General features: G+C 41.2%; 1 protein-coding gene across 11 annotated transcripts in view; it reads right to left on the bottom strand.

The window, feature by feature from the left end:
- The window catches only part of NCKAP5 (NCK associated protein 5), a 1,056,676-nt gene that overhangs the window by 264,807 nt on the left and 772,376 nt on the right, over nt 1-19,493 (bottom strand). For all 11 annotated transcript variants that reach the window (XM_077747834.1, XM_077747833.1, XM_077747835.1 and 8 more), the window contains one exon: nt 15,869-16,018. In XM_077747834.1, the coding sequence (XP_077603960.1) occupies nt 15,869-16,018 (150 nt within the window). The remainder of the gene's footprint in view (nt 1-15,868; nt 16,019-19,493) is intronic.

Raw genomic sequence — 19,493 nt, 5'->3', positions numbered from 1 at the left:
AAGTCGGAGGCTTAACCAACTGAGCCACCTAGGTGCCCCTCAGCCTGATACTCTTTCAGAAGCAGGATATCCTCTGGCAGAGCCAAGATAGGTGACCTTCTAGGACATCCAGAGGAAAAGAGGCAATGGATACCATATCCAGAGCTGTCTTCAGAGGGAACACCCAGATTTAATTCAGTGGTAATGAGTAATGGTGATATTTTTTGCTGGTCTTTGGAATTTATAATGATCTTATGGGGAACAGCTGCCCTCAAAAGCCATCTATCTTTCTGTGGGTGCTCACTAAAAACTCACTGCTCCCACCTCCCCAAACCATCTCTAATTTCTGTGTTGAAAGCCAATAAGTAAGTAGAAACTTACAAAAGTGAGCTAGTAGCTTCACTTCATGAATGTTTTATCACCTTCAGAAGTTCATATATGAGGCTAAATTATCACAGGATTTATTTTTGGAAAGCAAGTTAAAAAGGCATTTGAGGAAGATGGATGAAGTCAATGAACAGGTGTTTCCTACACATAAAATAAAGACTCTCTTCTCCCAGGGGCAGGCTACATCTACCCAGAGGGTCAGGGTTAATTTAAAAGGTTACTTGTTTATCACATGCTTAATGTAGGTTCAAATATAGGTGGCAATCCTTAAATCAAAGAAAACTATGCTGAGACACAGAAATCAAATGGGAGAACTCCAAGAATTATATACTTTCAAGTTGTTAACATTGGGACTTTTTTCTAAAGCTCTTATCTTGGGGTACTTGGGTGGCTCAGTCGGTTGACCATCCGATTTTGGCTCAGATCATGATCTCAACAGTTCGTGAGTTCAAGCCCCGTGTCAGGTTCTGTGCTGACAGCTCAGAGCCTGGAGCCTGCTTTGGATTCTGTGTCTCCCTCTCTCTGTGCTCCTCCCCTGCTCACACACTGTCTCTCTCTTTCAAGAATAAAGATCATAAAAAAAAATTAAAGCTCTTATCTTGGGTGTTAAAAAAAATAAAAAGACAACCTATGGATTCTATGGATTCGTTAACTCTGCCTAAAAGTCATTGCACGGCCTTGCTCAGCAGCACTGATTTAAAAATAAGATATGCTAATTTATGTACTGATAGTAGAACAAAAGGAAACTAGAAATGATGCAAAATAGCTAAGTCTATCCTGGGCTTTGTCATTTCTCGGTTTATCAGTGTTAACAATTATGTGTAATTTTAAAATAAAATGATTCTTTTAGCAGATAGCACACAATTCCCCACAGCCCAGAAGACACTCTGGTTTTGTGTCTATTATCTCGACTTAGAACCGCCAAAGCAGGGCACCTCTTCAGGTTTTCAACCTTTGTATTCATATGTAGAGTCCATGGTCCAGAAGATTCAGGCAGATGCCACAATTCAAGCCCGTGGGCCACTGTCCAACAGGGATTCAGGGTGAAATTTTCACTATCTGTCCCTGCCCTCCAGGAGCCCACACATTAGGGCTGACAGGACACTTGTTTTCTTTTGGAACTTAAATCCCAGATAAAGGAAATGTGAATTCAGAAAACCACACCTTGGGGGATAAATATACACATTCCTTCACCGGTTTCAGTTGTCACCTGCCTCAGGTGCCTTGTGAGAATTGTTTCTTATTCCTCAGGAAGAATTAATAGATACTTCCTGCTGTGAAATTAGCTCCAGTGCTGAGATAGACAAACTTGCTACCAAAACTGAAATCACCCGGACCTGAGAAGTCTTTCTCCAATTTGGCATCCTTACGGGTGCCTCCTGAAGGAATGCCTGAGGGATACAGGGAAGGGAGGGGAGTGGGGACAAGTGTCTGCAGGCTGGCTTAGATAATGGTAGACTGTAGTGATGACTTTCTTTTCCTCCCTCCCTTCCTTCCTTCCTCTTTTATTTATCATCAACACAGATCCCATGCATTTACTATTTCCTATGAGCCTTTTCTTTGTACTTTTCCTATAGCAATGATGCAAATGAGCCTCCAGAGCAAAGTGGACTTCTTTGTGAATGGCTGGTGTGGGGGCTACTTTGGCTTTTATGCAGGTTTGCAGCTCGTTGCAACACGATCCATCTCAGCTGGTTATGTGTAGCGAGCAGCTGGCAGCAGGTGCCCAAATAGCTGCGGAGAGAAGTTAAAAGGGACTAGTGCCTGCTGAGAGAGCAGAAGAATGGCTTTAAGGACTCCCTACAGCACGGCCTCCAGCAGCCAAGGGGGCACTGGCAAGGAGGCAGGGGAAGCCACAGCAGCTGACAGACGTGCTGTCAAGTGGTTGGAGAAAACATCAACTGGCCATTCAGAGTGAAGGTCTGGGGACCAAATGGGAGTCTAGGAAGTGGAGTACAAATGGTGACGGGCTATTTGGACAACCTCAAAGGAGAGGCACAGTGAGAAGAGACCCATCCTCCAGGCTCTGTCTGTACAAAGCCAAAGATGAAAGCACCAGCACAGAGGCAAATCTTGGCCAGCTGGAACCGAGGAGCCCCAGTCTGGGAATGACTATAGACCCGGGTACACATTTTGACTTCTCCCCTCCCTCCTCCTTACACCGCCACTCTGGTAGGTGGAAAGCAATCCTTCTGCACAAATAAACCAAGTTTAGACCTAAGATATCATAAGATTAATATAAGGTGACTAGCTGATTCACTCTAAACCCCTCATTATGTGGAGGGAGAGGAAAACACAAAAGGAATGAAAAGGATTAGGTCCCACTGAATGTTTGGCATCCCAACTCAGAAGCAATGAGAATCTAGCAAAATGAAATCAGCAAAAGGAAAATGTGGTGCGGAAGAAGGACAGGAGACTCCCTATCCCTCTCCATCTCTCCAGTGATGAGAAGAAGCAAAAAAGATGGTGAGCAAGTGGTAAAAAAGACAGCCTAGAAGTTTGGAAGCAAAATAGCCCATTGTCCCTAAGTCACAAGACACTCTAAAAGAATGTCCACTCTCAGATACCCGTGTAGCTTGAGGGAGAAACATAGTTGTGTGCAATGCATATGCACGTGGTGTGTGTGTGTGTGTGTGTGTGTATGTGTGTGTGTGTGTGTGTCTGCCTGTCTGAGAATTAGTAAAGGAGGATATAAGAGTGACAGGAGAGAAGGAGGAAGAACAAAGAATTCTTTTCTAGCTCTTTGAAGACTGACATTTTATAACAGGTGAATACAGGATAAAGACATTGATTTTTTAAACAGACCAAACTTTAATCTGTTCATTGTACATTTACTCCTGGCATGCACCTTGCTAAAAATATTTTTGAAAAATTCCTTGTTTTGGAATTACAGGCTGATCTAATTTAAGATTCACATGAGATTATCAGAGAAGTATGCTTTAATAATTTCTCCCCAAATATGGTGCATTTCCCACATTTATATCTGGTAGCGGTAAGAGGTTGCAATGTTATATAATTGTTATAATTATTATATTTAGTATATACTTATGAAAACTATTATAATTACTTAATAACGAGTGTAATTTAGATTGGTTCTGATGGTCCATGAAGGTTTTACACCTTTGTGATGGGGCCTTCGGACTCAGTTTTGGGGCACCTAGAATTGGGCGAGGCCATGAATGGGGTCTACATTCAAGAATTTACATTCACCTCAGCAAACACCCAGACAGTACATTTGGGGTGAAACAGAAAATCTATTTCTTTTCTTATTTGTCTCTCTCTCATAAGACTAGACTGCAGGGGGATTGCTGGGTATTTGGATTTCTGAGGAACCCATTTTATCATACGGACTTAGGAACATCTGCGCTTTGCATGCTGCCTGCCTGTAGTTGCTGCTCATTTTAAGCTGGGATTACGTACAGAGTTGCTTCCCTCAAGTTATGACACTGTACGGGAGGCAGTCTCCTCTAAATGAATTCATGATCATCTTGGTATTTCATGAGATTACCAAAACCAATTTGACTTTGACCCTAGGCACATAAAGAGCAAAAAACAACAATGATGCCACAAGAAAAGGTGTTTTTCATGTTTCCAAGAAAGCTCCTGTGGCTATGACTACCAATGAGACACAAGTGAAGGAAACATCTCCATCCTGAGAAAGAAGATCCCAAATCCCCAAAATGATCATGTTCCTTATTGTAATTTTAAAAGGATTTCTTCTTTTCCCTTTGCTATGTTGAGATACTATCCTCACCCCAACAATGGGCACATATTTCAAACCACATCTTCTTTGAAAGCACAGCGGAAACTTATTTTCTAGAAGAGCCCCACTCCACTCTATTAGTTGAAAATACTTATGAACACGGAGCTCTGAAAGAGAGGTTGCAGCGACTTTCTGTGTGCTGTAACTAATGAGCTCCAACTAGGAAGCCAGGGATGTGACTGGGCAGGCTGAGGATGTTTACATTTGCTGAGGCACATTCACAAATAAAACCAAAGACATATTTTAGGTGGTTCTGACACAGAAGTGATTATCCACACTAATACTGTGGAGATCCTTCCACCCATGGTCCTTTGCATTTATAATCTCTCCTCCCACTATTCAAATCTTAAAATCCCTGATTCACCGTAGCAGTTGGTCACAGTGCTTTGGTAATAAAGTAAAACTGTATATTTCTCACTCCCAACGTAGGAAGGCTCTAGGGTTGGGGCTGATTTGAATGCTGATGAATTAGTTCAGCCTCAAAAGGGTGCCATGAGAAATCAGAGGAAGTGAATTCCTCACTACACTTCATAGTGTTCCAGGGGCCGGATTTCCTGACTCAGCTGCTAAAGGTAATACCTATTCATACGACAAGGACACATTTTCTGGACCCCATTCTGGAACCATTTTTCCCCCCAAGGCCATGTAACATTTTCTCCTGGTGAATTAACAGAGTTTACAGAATGCCATGAGTCTATGACTGCTCATCAATCATACTGCTTTTTGAATCACAGCTTCTAATTTTTATTCATGACACTCAGGAATGTTACTTAGAAGCATCATATCTAGGATAACTCAGACACCCACTGTGGAAAAGGAACCAAGATTTGGGGTTTTGTTTTCCAATTATACTCATGACATACTAAGCTGAATCATACTTTGTAGAGTAAGGATTAAAATGCTAATTGGCTATAACTAAGGCAAACTGAGGCCTTTTGATTAAGCAAGCCAGCCAGCTTTCAGTTTCTGACATCAAAATTTATACTCTCCGCGAAAAAAAAAAAACAAAAAACAAGGCCGTGGCTATATAACATTAAACCAACACACAATTAACAACACTTCATTCTAATTATGTGTGGGCACAATTAATGTTGGCTCTATGGTTCATTTTTCTTCTTTGATGGCTCTTAAATATTTATGGAGATTAGTCCTTGATGTATGAGCCTTCTCTAAGATCTGGGGTTTTCTTCCAAGCTCCCACACAAATCTGGGTAGGGCAAAGTAACACATTTATGCAGATTAATTCCTGACATATTGGCCTTTTTCTAACATCTGAGGTCTTTCCATCAAGCTTCCACCCAGATCTGGCCCCACAGTGCACTGTAGCCAAAGGTGCCCTAACAGTTGAGCTCACTACCCACCCCCAGTGAGGACTTGTTCTTTCCCCTCAGCAGTTGGTCATAACTGATAAAAGGTTATGTCTTGATTGAACAAGCTTCCAGAAGCTGGAAGGCCAAAAGGTCTGCTGTAAAACAGGGCTGTAGACGCTGACAAAACCCAAGGTAAGAGAAATCCTCGGCTGCCGATTACTGGGGAGAGTAAATTGCAGACAAGTTTGGCTCCCTCACATCAATAGTAAAGAGACAGGCAGAAAGGAGTGCTGATCAAAGGCTTTCGGTGATTGGTACAACTTCCGTTTATGGCACGCACACATTTTTCTACCCTCCAAAGTCAGTGGGGGCCTAAGTTTTAAGGCTGTAAATATGCTCCCCATGACTCAGAACCGTCTGGACTGCCACTGGTGTGTTTGAGCATGTTATGTTATGCTGTAAAGCTGGGCTGCAGCTCCTGGTACTGTGGGGGTGGAGGGGCTGTTAGTTACAAACACTTCTAGACAGATCAGAGGTCTGATGAGACAACTCCATGAAGTTACAGAAACGGGGGTGGCGCCTGGGTGGCTCAGTCTGTTAAGCATCCCACTCTTGATTTTGACGCAGGTCATGATCTCATGGTTCATAAGTTCGAGTCCCACATCTGGCTCTGTGCTAATGGCACGGAGCCTNATTCTCTATCTCTCTCTCAAAAATAAATTAACAAAATAAACTTAAAAAGAAAGAAGAAGAAATATTGTTAGCTCTTAATATGTATGTGTTCGGTAGATGGGTAGCTTCATGCACTTGTACCTAAGGGACAGGAAAGGGCTTTCAGTCTAATTTCTGGCCACCAGTACCCCGGGCTCAGGGAGGCCCACATGCTGGTGGCTCCGAGGCTTGTTCAGGCTTTGCGGCTTTCATCCAGGTAACACCCTCTGCCTCTCTTCTGTTGGCCTGTACAATTTGCATACAGCCTAAAAAACCCGGTTCAAGTGGCATCTTCTTATCTCGATACCCTCTCCAAAAAGAATCCAGTCAGGTCCTTATATCTCGCTGTTTCATTGACTCTTGCACATAATTTTTAATTTTTTTGGTAATTTTAATATGTATCATTTTCATTATTTAAATCAGCATATTTTTGTCTTCCTTCCAACAGCGTGAATGTCTCAGGGACAGAGAACATGGTGTATGGATCTTTGTAAAGCCAACGTCCCGTAGCCGCCGAGGGCTAGAGATGCCAAAGAAGGGAGAGAGGAAGGAGTGGGAAAAGATAGAAAGAGGGAGAGAGTGGCAAGGAGGGGGAAGGATGGAGGAGAGAGAGAAGAGGAGGAGGAGAGGGAGAAGAGGAGGAGAAGGATGATGGGGAGGGGAGTCAGAAGGAAAAGACTGTATCTAAGTACCAGCCTACCTTCCTGAGTGATACGAAAGCATGCCTTACTTTTAAATAACCCAAACGCTAGAACTTTGCCAGATCATGGAATTGATGGGCCTATCAGTTGAGATGTTCTTCCCTCCAGTGGCCAGGTGGTGACCACATGCCAAGGTCGTCCCTCTCTGGAGTCTGGAAGTTCTCACAGAACTACTACTAAGAGAAACAGTCCTTTCCCTGGTGTTGCTGATTCAGTGGGACACTAACCTGGAAGCTTCTGGTTGCCAACTTTGCCAACACCTAAAGAGAGCCTGTGTCGGAATGAAACCCGCTTAGGGGCTCCTGGGCTGCTCATTCGGTTAAAGGCCCCACTCCTGATTTCAGCTCAGGTCATGACCTCTTGGTTCCTGAGATCAAGCCTAGTGTTGGGCTGTGCACTGACAGCATAGAGTCTGCTTGGGATTCTCTCTCTCTTTGCCTCTCCCCTGCGTGCAGGCTCACGCTCTCATTCTCATTCTCTCTCTCTCTCTCTCTCTCTCTCTCCCCCCACTCTCTCAAAACAAACAACAACTTAAAAACGAAGACAAGACTGAAACCCACGTGGAGGAAGGCAAAGCTGAGAGAGGGCAGCTGCTCCCTGACCAGGTCTGAGCCTCCGCATCACCAGTGCCTCCACCCACTGCTATACCTCACTTTCTGGCTCCCTTGGTGAACAGGCTATGGCTTAACTCTGCCAGAGTAAGGCCTCTAGGATTTGCAACTGAAAGAAGGATCACAAAGAGAGTACTTTGAAAGAAGTGCAGGATGGCCTTTAAAGGATCTCTGAAACTGCTTGAGCCCCTTTGATCCTGTACTGAGTAAGGAGGGTGGCTCCTAAAAGAGTGGCTTGGGTGCTTTTCCCTGACTGTGCTGTCCCCAACAGAGTCACTTGCAGAGTTCTTAATTTCAGAGAGCCATTTATTCTTAATTGGATATGAAGAGATCTAACTGCCTGCTTGCATAACCTGAAACACTTTTTTTTTTAATTATTTATTTTTGCGAATGAAAGAGAAAGAGACAGAGTGCAGGCAGGGGAGGGGCAGAGAGACAGGGAGACAGAATCCAAAGCAGGCTCCAGGCTCTGAGCTGTCAGCACAGAACCTGACGCGGGGCTCACACTCACAGATCGAGAGCTCATGACCTGAACCGAAGTCAGACACTTAACCCACTGAGCCACCCAGGCGCTCCTAACTTTTTTAAAAGAATGGTCATATTCTAATATTCTATTAAATATATGTATAAAAGACTTAGGTACCAGGATTCTCATCACACCACGATGATAATGAAAAAGTGTCAACAACCTAAGTAGCTAAAAGAAAGAGATTAAATAAATGGTACTCTGTGTTCATTTGATAAATTTTTGCACAGCCATTAAATCATATTTTAAGAACTACAAAGTAAGATAGAAAAATAATATTGATGTATTTATTACGTGAAGGAGCAAGCTACTAAACTGTATAAAGTGATATTTTATAATTTCCTCATTTAAGTACAACCGAAAAAAATGGGAATACACATGTTAAAATGTCAATAACATTTCTGAGTGGTACGATTATAATTTCTCTGTTGCCTTGTATTTTCCTTTCTATGATGTGACTGTACTTTTACAATAAGAAAATTGCTAGTCAAAAGTTATACTGACCGAGGATGTTTTTTTAACTTCAAGCCCCTTTGCTGAAGAGAAGTTTTTGTCTCTAATCCTAGCTTAGTGATTGTTGCTAGGTGACCCACAGTTGGATACAAATTAATCAGGAGAAAGATACACAGTGGATGTCTTCAGACAGGATGTCTGGAGTTACCTGTCAGCACACTGTCAGAGAATTTAAAGATGAGAAGGAAACAGTTAAGGATTTCTATTCAGACTACCACCAGCGTGCTGCTTTAGTCCTTTCAATTTTCCTTTTATGTCATCTTAGGAGAGGAGAGGGTGAAAGTGAGAGGAAGGACAATAAGAACTTAAAGCCAGCAGGCACAGCTAAGAAACAAGTCCTCCTGGCATTCCCCAGAGCGCCGAAGCTAAGTCTGGTGTATTGCCCTGTGGCACGTCAGGGAAGCCATCCAGGCAGGGCGCCAGTGGCACTTGTGCTTACAAGCTTTCCCTGGGCTCCCACACTCTGGCACTGCGCACGTGAGGGCGTGGCTTCTGCATCTGAGTCTGAACATTCGTGGAAAGTTCTACTCAAGACTGTGTTCGGTCCTGAACTGAAACTTAAGGTGTTTGAAGAGCTTTTAATATCATCTTAAGACTGTCTCATCTGTGGTTCTCGGTCCTGGCTGTGCATCTCAGTCCCCCACGGGGCTTGACGACACCACAGATGTTGATGCTCCATTTCAGACCCCACGCGCTGGAGTTCCTTGGGATGTCATCTAGACATCTCAAGTTTTAGAAGCTCAATTTCTGCCTGGGTTTCACCCCCCTGGGGATTTCACCCCTACATTCCTATTTCTCTCTCCTGCATCATGGATTTTGTCCTTTCCATTGGATCCTTCTCATTGGCACACTAGCATGCCCTAAACAGTCCCCTGCTTTTGTTTGCTGTTGTTTTTAAGAGCCTCTCTTGTACTGTGTCTCTCTTCGGGCAGGGCTGTCTCCATGACAGTCCCAGTTCACAGGGAAACTTCTCAAAAGAGCCTTCTGTATGTGTCATCTCCACCTCCCTGCCATCCCATCCGCTCAAATCACAAACTGTTGTCATCAAGTTTTTAGCTACCCCCATCCCTTGCCAGAGCCTGTGATGGATTCCGTGCTTTATCTTTCTTATTCTGTTAGTGGTGCTGACAGGGCTGCCCTTGAAACACTTTCTTCTTTAGACTTCTATGACACCTCACCTTTCTGATTTCCCTCCCACCTCACTGACGACTCTTTCCCAGTCTGGTCGGCTAGCTCTCCACCCTCTGCCAGACCTCTAATGGAGGGGCACCCCCAGGGTCTGTCCTCTGCCCTCCTAAGGTCCACGTTTACACTTACTTCTGATGTGTCCTTATTAAGTCCCACAACATAGAAGCCATCTATATGCTGATGACTCTCAAATCTATATACCTCTAGCCCTGACCTTGGCCTTGGATATCCAACTGCTTACCAAATGTCATCACTTGAATGTTTAGTAGGAATCTCAAAACGGACAAAACAAACTGATGATCGTATATTCCTTTCCCCAAGTTGCTTCTCCACATCTGGCTCTTGTCAGAGATGTGCTACAACCCCATACTCAGTGGCTAAGGTCCAAACCTAAGGGTCACTCTTGATTTCTCACATTCTCTTATGTTCCACAGTCAATCCTTCAGGAATACCAGTAGGCTTCTAAAATATATACTTACTTGACCATTTCTTATCACTACCGCAGAGTGGGACCAGACTGGGGTTGAAATTCTGACTCTCACATTTATTGACTGCATAGCCTTGGGCAACTTACCTAATTTCGGGGGTCCCAGTTTCCTCATCTATAAAAAGGGGATGATAATCTTACCTACCCTTCCCCATACTATTAAGATTAAAATAGTGTGTGTCTACATATGCACGTGTGTGCATATATGTGTATGTCTATAGGTACAGACAGGTAGATACATTGGAACAGTGCTTGAACACACTAAGCTCTATGTCAGGGCTTCCCACCACTGTTATCATCATCATTCCTCTCTAGTCCACTAGTCTAATGATATCATTATATATTATTATTTCCTATTAGTCCCAGGTACCCATTCTATACCATTCTACTAACACCTCCCATCTAGACTCTAAAACTATCTCCCATGTGGACTTCCTGCTATTAGTCCACAAGCAGCAGGAACTGTCTTTCTAAAGCATGAGTTAGACCATGTTATTTCCTGAGTTAACAACTGCTGATGGCTTCACTTTATAAATTCATAATTATATTCAAAGTCTTTACTCTGACGGTAGCCTATAAGGCTTTAAAGGGTTTGGCTCCAGTCTACTCCTCTGATTTCATCTTCTTCCCATTTTTTAACCTTCTATGTCAGGTAAAATCCCTTCAATGTCAGTAAAATCCCTTCAATCAGTGGTCAGGGATAGGGTTGGAGAGAGGGGTGGAACTTTAATAGAGGTGGTCTGTGACAGGAAAGTGCTGTTGAAATGGTGAGCTTGATCCTAAGTTGAATAAACAGTCTCTTAAACACAAAGGCAAAGATCTTTCTTCTGTTCCTCTAACTTGCCAAATTCTCTATCATATCTAGGCTTCCTCACTTGTAGTTTCTCTCTGTCCTCTGTCCACCGTCCATATCTTTATATAGCTGTCTCCTTTGTGCTACATATGGCCTGGTGTCAGCGGCCATTGTAGGTAAATACCTCCTTTGTTTGTATTCCCCACACTCCCTAGACTATCCAACTTGGTTTTTCTTATTCAGAGTCACCCATTTGTCCATTTATTTGTTTGCTTGCTTATTTGTTATTTCAGTGTAAAGTTTCTGTCTCTGTTCACTGGGGTTTGGGGCCATGAAAATTGATCTACTCTTAGTGTTTGTCCTGTAGAAGGTATTCAATAAATATCTATTGACTATGAACTCAACATATAATTGTGATGTGCAGACAGCTTTGAGAATTACTATTTTAAACTACCTCATTTTAAATAGGAATTACTGATTAGCAAAAATGCTTATGCTTAGCACTTTAATTGTCATACTTTCATGGAAAGGTAGAACTGAATAGAAAAAGCTGTTATCCACTTTAGCAGACTTAATTGCCACATTTTTCTGCTCAAAATAAATCTTTTATATAAGAAGCCAAGTTCCTCTGACCTTGAGGCTACAGCTAAGGCATCAGCACTTATCTGGAGGCTCAGAACTCCCAGGTTGTCTCAGATGTGCTCTCCCCCTGGCTAGAGTCTGGGATTCAGGGATGCCATGGGAACTGAGAGTGAGCAAAGAGTATGCCCAACCTGATTTCTAGTCAGGTGTGTGGCTAGTCGATGAGTGACAAGAAAGGGCATGTGGGAATGTGGGGAGGGGAACCTGAGGCAAGCAAATTATGTATTTCAAGGAACGATCCCATAAGCAAATCCAGGGCCTGAGGCCAAAATCCAGGGAAGACCCAAGGTCAAGTCAATGGATTCTGGACGCAAGTCTGGGAAAATCCCTTCAATCAGTGGTCAGTGATAGGGTTGGAGAGAGGGGTGGAACTTTAATAGAGGTGGCCTGTGACAGGAAAGTGCTGTTGAAATGGTGAGCTTGATCCCAAGTTGAGTAAACAGTCTCTTAAACACAAGTCTTGAAAACCAAACATTTTTAGAAAACACTACAACTGGCACTTAAAAGTTATAGAAAATGTGTAAGTGGCATCTAGATAACTCATGTCCCTTACAGCACAGATATAAAATACACCAAAAACACCAGGCGTCAGGACCCTAAACAAATATTACAATTTAGGGCAGGGAAAGTAGTTGCTGGGTGGTGAGGGTAATGGTGTACCCTTCTTCATGAACACTTGAAAATTACTGAAACCAAGATACTGAGCAGAGAGAAAACTAATGCTNGGGGAGAGAAAGAGAGAGAGAGAGAGAGAGAGAGAGAGAGAGAGAAAGAGGGAATATTAGAATATTAATCATTATTTTCATTGGTGGCCCCGGAGCTGTTTTTTGAAGGTAAATGTCTTATTTAGCAAAAGACCTTGATGAGTTCTGGGAATGGGAGGGAATGAGACCTGGAGTGGAGTGGAGAGACAGAGTACAGAGCTCTGCTTAATCAGTGATGGGGCCTTAGTCGTGGGAGAAGGAAGAGGCGGGAAAGACCTGGCCACTTTCTGTGTCAGGAGACTAAGAACATGGCGAGGGAGAAATGTCCTGCAGCTGAAGGACTTGGAGGAAAGAGCTAACTAAAGACCAAGTTCAAAGCCCTCAGCTTTGGAATATTCTGCCGTGGAGTACCCTTTAGTGAATATGTGTCCCCATATCCTTTGGGGAGTTGGGTTTGGGAAAAATCAAGTAAAGGGGATTCTGTTTCACATGAGGTTGATTCTGAAAGGAAAAGAAAGAGGGAGTGGAAACTGAATCAAGTAGGAACTGAGCCCCAGAAGGGACCACAGCAGGGGACAACCCTGGGGTGGGCTGGGAAAACTTGACTTTCCTCAGGTCAGAGAATAATGTGCTTGGACAATATGAACTCAATTCTCAATCTCAGCTACATTCTAGGTAGTTTTTGAATATTACTGGAATATTAATCGTGAACATAATATGGAAAATTAGGTCTATGAATCTTCTCCATTTGCACACTTCCCTGGGAACCATGTGGGGAGTAGGAATTCAGAAAGGATGCTTTCCATCAGCCTACGGAACATCCCTCTCTACCTCCTCTAACACCAGGGGCCAAGAGACTGGGGTACACAAATATGAGTGTTTCAAAAATACACTGATGGAAAATATTTTTTGTTTTTCTAAAATCTTGTTATATAACATCAAATTTTACCAAAGTCAGTTTGAAGCATTATGGTTAATTCCCCTGTCATCTTCTGGAGGAATATTTTGTTAAAGTGTGTAAATCTGGATGGGGGACTATGCCTAGCCCTGAGTACATTCAACTTTCCCACAAGAACTGCTAACTTAAGTGAATGATCCTATACAGAAAGCACATATAATATATATTTAAACATTAAATTAAGTAAAATATTAAATTCATATGAAAATCGTATGACACATATGTATTCTTTATATGTGGATTTTACACACACATATATACTAATGAAAAATATAAATATATACAATGAATATCTGTCTTTATTATCCATTCAAATAGATGGTAGTGAGAATTGTGGGCAAGGAGAGAGTTAATATTGAGCAAAGAATTTTAGGAAACAAGCAGTGACACTGTGACCAGAAGAAACTAATTTAGGAAAGAAAATATTTTTGTGAGTTAACATTGTGGGGGTTAATCATGCTTATATACATCATCAATTGCATCCAACTAACGGTGGACACAAGAGTTGTTGCGTGAAGTATAAAGATCTTCGTGAAAGAAAATAAAAATACTCTTTCTCTTTTACTCAGTGAGGGTTTAAGAAACATTTGCTGCCAAAGATATTTTTAAAATACCTCTTAGCTTGATTAAATAAAATGTCCTTCACAAAGTTGTCTCAGTGACAATTAGATGAACTAAGAGCAATTGTCATTATAATTAGGACTAAAACTAACAGTTTAAGTACATGGTTCTGGGGAAATAAGAAATTGTAGTATCTACTCATTTCTACCATTACATCCGGGTAATTCAAACTCGAGACGAAGCCACAATTTTCTCAAAGGTCTCAGATAGCAACCTCAGTCTCTCCCGAGAAGGTTTTTCCACCTTCCCCAGTGACTTTCTTAAGGATAACACAAGTATGAGAAGCTTCAGGGAGACAAGGATGACTCCTGTCTCTGCCTCAGGGGAGCTGCCAGAAGGTTCTAAAGTGACTGCTCTTCTGCCCCATGTTTGGTATCAGCTGCTTAACTTGTCCATCCTTAGTCACTTGTTTGCGGAGTAGCTCAATTTTTCCATTCAGAGTTCTTGCATTAATCATTATAACCAGGTGAATAAGGACAAAAACGATTTAGCAGAAGTCAGGAGCCTTGCAGTAGGTGGAAGGAGGAGACCATGTGCCAGGGACCGTTGTACAGATATTAACTCATTTAATCTGCATCAAGACCCTATAAGGTAGCTTACCATTATGATCCCCATTTCTGCAGTTGAGTAAACAGAGTCACAGAGAGCCTGGTGAACTTACCCAAGGTTTCAAAACTAGAAAGCAGTAGAATTGGGATTCAAACAAAATCCTGGGAATCTGGCTCCAAAGTCCATAATCTTAACTCTTTTGCTTTACCTTTGCGATGGAAATCAGTGTAGAAAGGGCATGCTCAGTATAGACAACACGGTGGAACAGAGGCAGATTGCAGCAACCAAACACAGGAAATAAGACCTCCCTGGGGTCTTGTTTCTTCACATTAATTTTCAGGCTTCTGTAGAAGTAGGGCTCAACCCTACTGTTGAGCTATACTTTTTGATGTTAGCTGAAGGACCCTTGCACCTAGATAAGATGAGATGAGCTCACCATAGCTTGGTTTAAAAGTAATTCTGTTCCTGTTCTATGCTAAATCAACTCCTACAAAAAGGCATCTTCATGGAGTCTTTCAGCATGTGAGATATCAATCAAGAATAACTAGAATGTGGGGCGCCTGGGTGGCTCAGTCAATTAAGTGTTCAACTTCACTTCCTGTCACGGTCTTGTGGGTCATAGGTTCACCCCGTGTTGGGCTCTGTGCTGACAGCTCAGAGCCTGGAACCCATTTCAGATTCTATTTCTCCCTCTCTCTCTGTTCTTCCCCCACTCACGCTCTGTTTCTGTCTCTCAAAAATGAATAGCTGTTTTAAAAACTTTAAAAAAGAGTAACTGGAATGTTATTTGAAGACTTCAATAAATGTTCAGAATTTAGCACCTTTAGGGATGTCAAAGGCCACTAAATAAAAGACCAGTGGTTCCAAAGTGCTCTGGAGGCTCCAAATCTTCCTTAAAGTACCCTTAGCTCAGCCTCACCTCTACATGTGTCTGTTTTCTATGATAAATTTCTACATAGGTTGTTTTTGTTTAAGAAATGCTTCAACTCTTTAAAAATTTAATTTTTTCTTGCAATCATCTTTATATAGTACTAGATATTTTATTTATTCATTCACTCAAGTATTCATTATATTAGACACTGGTAAAACAAAGTGAAATACCACACAGCACCTTCCCTCCCAGCGCGTGCAATTTTAGAAGTACTGATCCAGTTTGAGGGCTGAACTGAATTTAAAATGAATTATTGTCCTATGTACACATTTTAAGGCATTCCAATCATAGTCACTAGGTCAAGACTCTCAGCACTACAAATTTTAACTTCTTGCTCATCAATTGCAAATGATTCACAATGGGAGATCCTAGGATCGTATTCGTCTAGGAGAACTGAGAAAGGAAGACTTATTCTCACTCAAAACCAATGTTAATAAAAGAAGCGGAGCACTGTCATTTTTCTTCAAACATGAAAAAATTGTTTCATTTCTTACCTCTAGAGCTTTCAATCTTTCCAATAGCAATTTGGTGTTTTCTTTCCCCTCGTCTACACTGCTGCTTTCGCTCCTCGAATCCTCATCCACCACCATGTGAAGACCTTCCAAAGCATCCTTGTGTTTTTTCTCTTCCTCTGACAGTTTTTCCTAAAGGGAGAAAGAATTATTGTTTATGATAATCTCCACTGAAAAATAACCAAGAGTGTAAGGTGTAAAAGTTTGGAACCTCTCTATTGCTATTGTGTTCTTTTGGGGCTGAGGTAGAGAAGATTTTGCTAAACAAATTCTCAGTGGCGCTTATATTAGTAAAACACAATAGAGAAATTAATGAATTCTGGCAGGATAAAGCCATTGGGTCAATACCTCTGAATGTACAGGTCCTCTGCCCTGTTGGAGAAGTTGACTGAGCCAACAAAACCTTAGGATGGGATCGTGTTGTTAATCCATTTTTACCTGCACCACGGAATTCAGCTGTACTCCAAACTGGGAAGAAAGAATAAATCAACCCTTATGCCTTGATTTGTGAAGAGCTTAGCTCCAAAAAAATAGGATCATTAAAGTCACTGGACAAGCAGCTATTTAATTATTCTAAGGGAAAATAAAATACTATGAAATATTGAAATGACAGTGATTTCAGAATTCTAAGCTGAAACCAATTAGTTCCTTTGGCTTGATGACACAGCTCTTAAGGACCCTTTAGTTCCTTTTCTAACACTCCAGGATTTGTAGTATAGCCTTGAGGCAGACATAAAATGTTGTTAGCTTGTCTTTCCTCCCTGTTGGAAGCTCCTCACTCAACCTTATCTCTGGCAGCTTTGGGAAGTTGAGAAGTGTTAATTTGAGCTTTATGATTGCCTCTTGTTTTCAAGGGAAAAAGAAATGTCAAGAGAATAGCATATGAAAAGAAAAATCTCATCCATTCTATACATATATTAAGACCCTGTGCTCCAGAACCAGGTGACATCCTGCCATCATACTATTTAATTCTAACCACAACATGGCAGAAGTCCTTGTCTTAATACAACTGGTAGTCAACCATGTGGGCTAAACTGGATTATCAATGATGAGAGACTTCTTTATATTTAGCACTAAATAAGATCATTTGCAAATAAGAAGCACAAAAGCTAGAATTCTTAACCTCTAGGCCCCTATATAGTCTTCTCAGAGAGGAAAAATCAGGTTTTCAAACTGTGTTCACAAAAGGGCTTTGGAGGCTCCAAAAATGTTTAACTTATTTTTGAAAATAAGTAAAGTATGTAAAACATGTCTTAATGTGTAAGTATATACGTATAAACATACATATATTTGTATATAGGTATATACCTGGAGATCACATAGTAACTTGACCCATTTTATATTTTATATGGATTTCAAGATAGAGTGTCTCCTGCCATCTCTATAGAAAGGCACATTTGGTTAGGAAAGTGAGAGCTCTTTATGAAATCAGGCCTTGGTATGTTTAACCACATATGATGTGCAGATATGTTCACTTCTATAGGACATATATTTTAGCCCAGATAAATGTCAGGCAAGTTTAAAGTGTACATCCTCAGGGCAGGGCAAAAATCCGGGTCATGAGAGCATTTTTATAGCTCTGATTCTTTAAGGTCTGGTCACTTGTCAGACTTTCATTCCCATGATAGGGAACATGAAGTATATACAGTTACCAACTTAACTTTGAAATGAAGAGGTCCTTTGATTTCTCTTTTAAGATTTGAGGCTGTAATTAAACACTAAACTGGGATTGTAAAGCAAGCTGTATTTGAAAATATTATCATCTACATCTATTTCTCTGTGGGAATCATGGTTTGCTCTTTCATCCAAATCCACCTGTATTTTCTCTCCTTTCCTCCCTTCATCTCTTATAATAATTATGGCTCTACAGCTAATTAAAACAAACAAGAGCCACTGGTGTGGTGAATGAGAAACCAAAAGACTTGGTTATATGACAACTGGATTCCAGATCTACCATTTACCTGCTTGGCAAAAAATCTTGGGCAAACTCCTTAAATTTCAATAGCTCTTAGTTTGTCTTCTAAATAGCTAAATGAGATTAATGGCAAAAAATACAGCATTCACACAAATACAGTCAATTCTCATCTTTCCTGATAATTCTGTTCTATAAAGTTGTCATGAACACCGAATTAGAAAATACTGCTCCTAGGGGAAATACAGGGTTAGGTTCCTGTAGGCAATATTGTCAGCACTGAGCAATACATAATCTTGTTTTATGAGTGTTTCTATTTAAAGACACCTTATTTAATGTATATTGTTAATTCATTTACATTGAGCTAACAGCCTAGCCTATAATGCATACCTCAACAAAGCTATCTAACATTTGTCTTCTCCATAAGGCACATCACAGCCTCCTTGCACTTAGGAATACAAGGCAGCATTTCAGTCCTAGGTATGGAGGCTATTTTGAAAAGCAAAATCACTAATAAAAAGCAAAATATGAAAAGTGTGGTACTAAATAGAACGCAAAAGGACACTTGTTTACATTAGATCAGAAACAAGGCAGAGTGGTGCCTTGTTTGACCTCAGCTGGAATGTGTGTGTTAGGTGACTCAGAGTTTTCACTATTCTGTGAAATTTACCATAAAAGCACTGCACATATTGACTGTGAAATGTTAGGCGGTCGGTGAATTCAGAAATACAAAATCCAGACATAATGAGGATTGGCTGTAGACACACACACACACACACAAATACACACACATACATACACACACATACACACAAACACACTTGAAGCGTCTAGGCACAGTGCCTAAATATCATTATATGAAACAACTGGAAATGATTCAAGATGATATAGATTATATGTGAGTGTTTAGATTACATAAAATGCACGAGTGGTTTTACATAGTTTGAAAAAAGAGTGATCAATGAGGACTGGGATCTGATTCCATGGTAATGTAGCATGACTTACACTTTGATACAGTGATACAACTTGAATAGTTAAATAGACAAACGGTGGGATTTTTTGGTTGAAGAGGAATTAAGTTTTGTCCTTAATGGTCTATGAGAAAACCAGTCTGATTATAGCAACACACAAAAATACTGAGAAAGTAGTTGAGTACAGGATTGTAGAGTAAAAGAGAAAGGATTCTGGGAAATGAGAAATAAAAATTCAGACACCATTCATTAATGTGTTCATCCTATAAATGGTTACTGAGTGCGAACTACTGGCCATTTGCCATTCTGGGGGCTGGAGATATGGCAAACAGGACAAAGTTCCTATATTCCATGAATTTATATTCTAATGATGGGAATCATGTTGAACTCCAAATCCAATCAAGAAGTTATGTTATTGTAGCTAGCGGTAACTGCTATGAAGAAAATAAAACAGTATGATGCATGGTGAGTGGTGTGTCTAAAGAAAATTGTAGATATGCTGATGCCAATGTAAGGTATATGAGCATAAGAGGAGGTAGCCGTTTAAGCTGAGACCAAATGATGAGGAGGAAGCGGTCAAGTGATGGGACGGGATAAAAGCATTCCAAACAAGTTAGAGCAAAGCCAGTGTCCAGAAGAAGGACGAAGCTTTCCTTGCTGACTAATAGGAGGGAGTCTGTGTGTGAGAGCAGTGACTATAAGAGCAAGAATAGTAGGAAATGTC

Source organism: Crocuta crocuta, unplaced genomic scaffold, assembly GCF_008692635.1.
Source record: "Crocuta crocuta isolate KB4526 unplaced genomic scaffold, BGI_CrCroc_1.0 scaffold427, whole genome shotgun sequence".
In the NCBI taxonomy this organism is placed as follows: Eukaryota; Metazoa; Chordata; class Mammalia; order Carnivora; family Hyaenidae; genus Crocuta; species Crocuta crocuta.
Note: the sequence above shows the minus strand (reverse complement) of the source record. Positions and strands in the feature narration are given on the sequence as shown.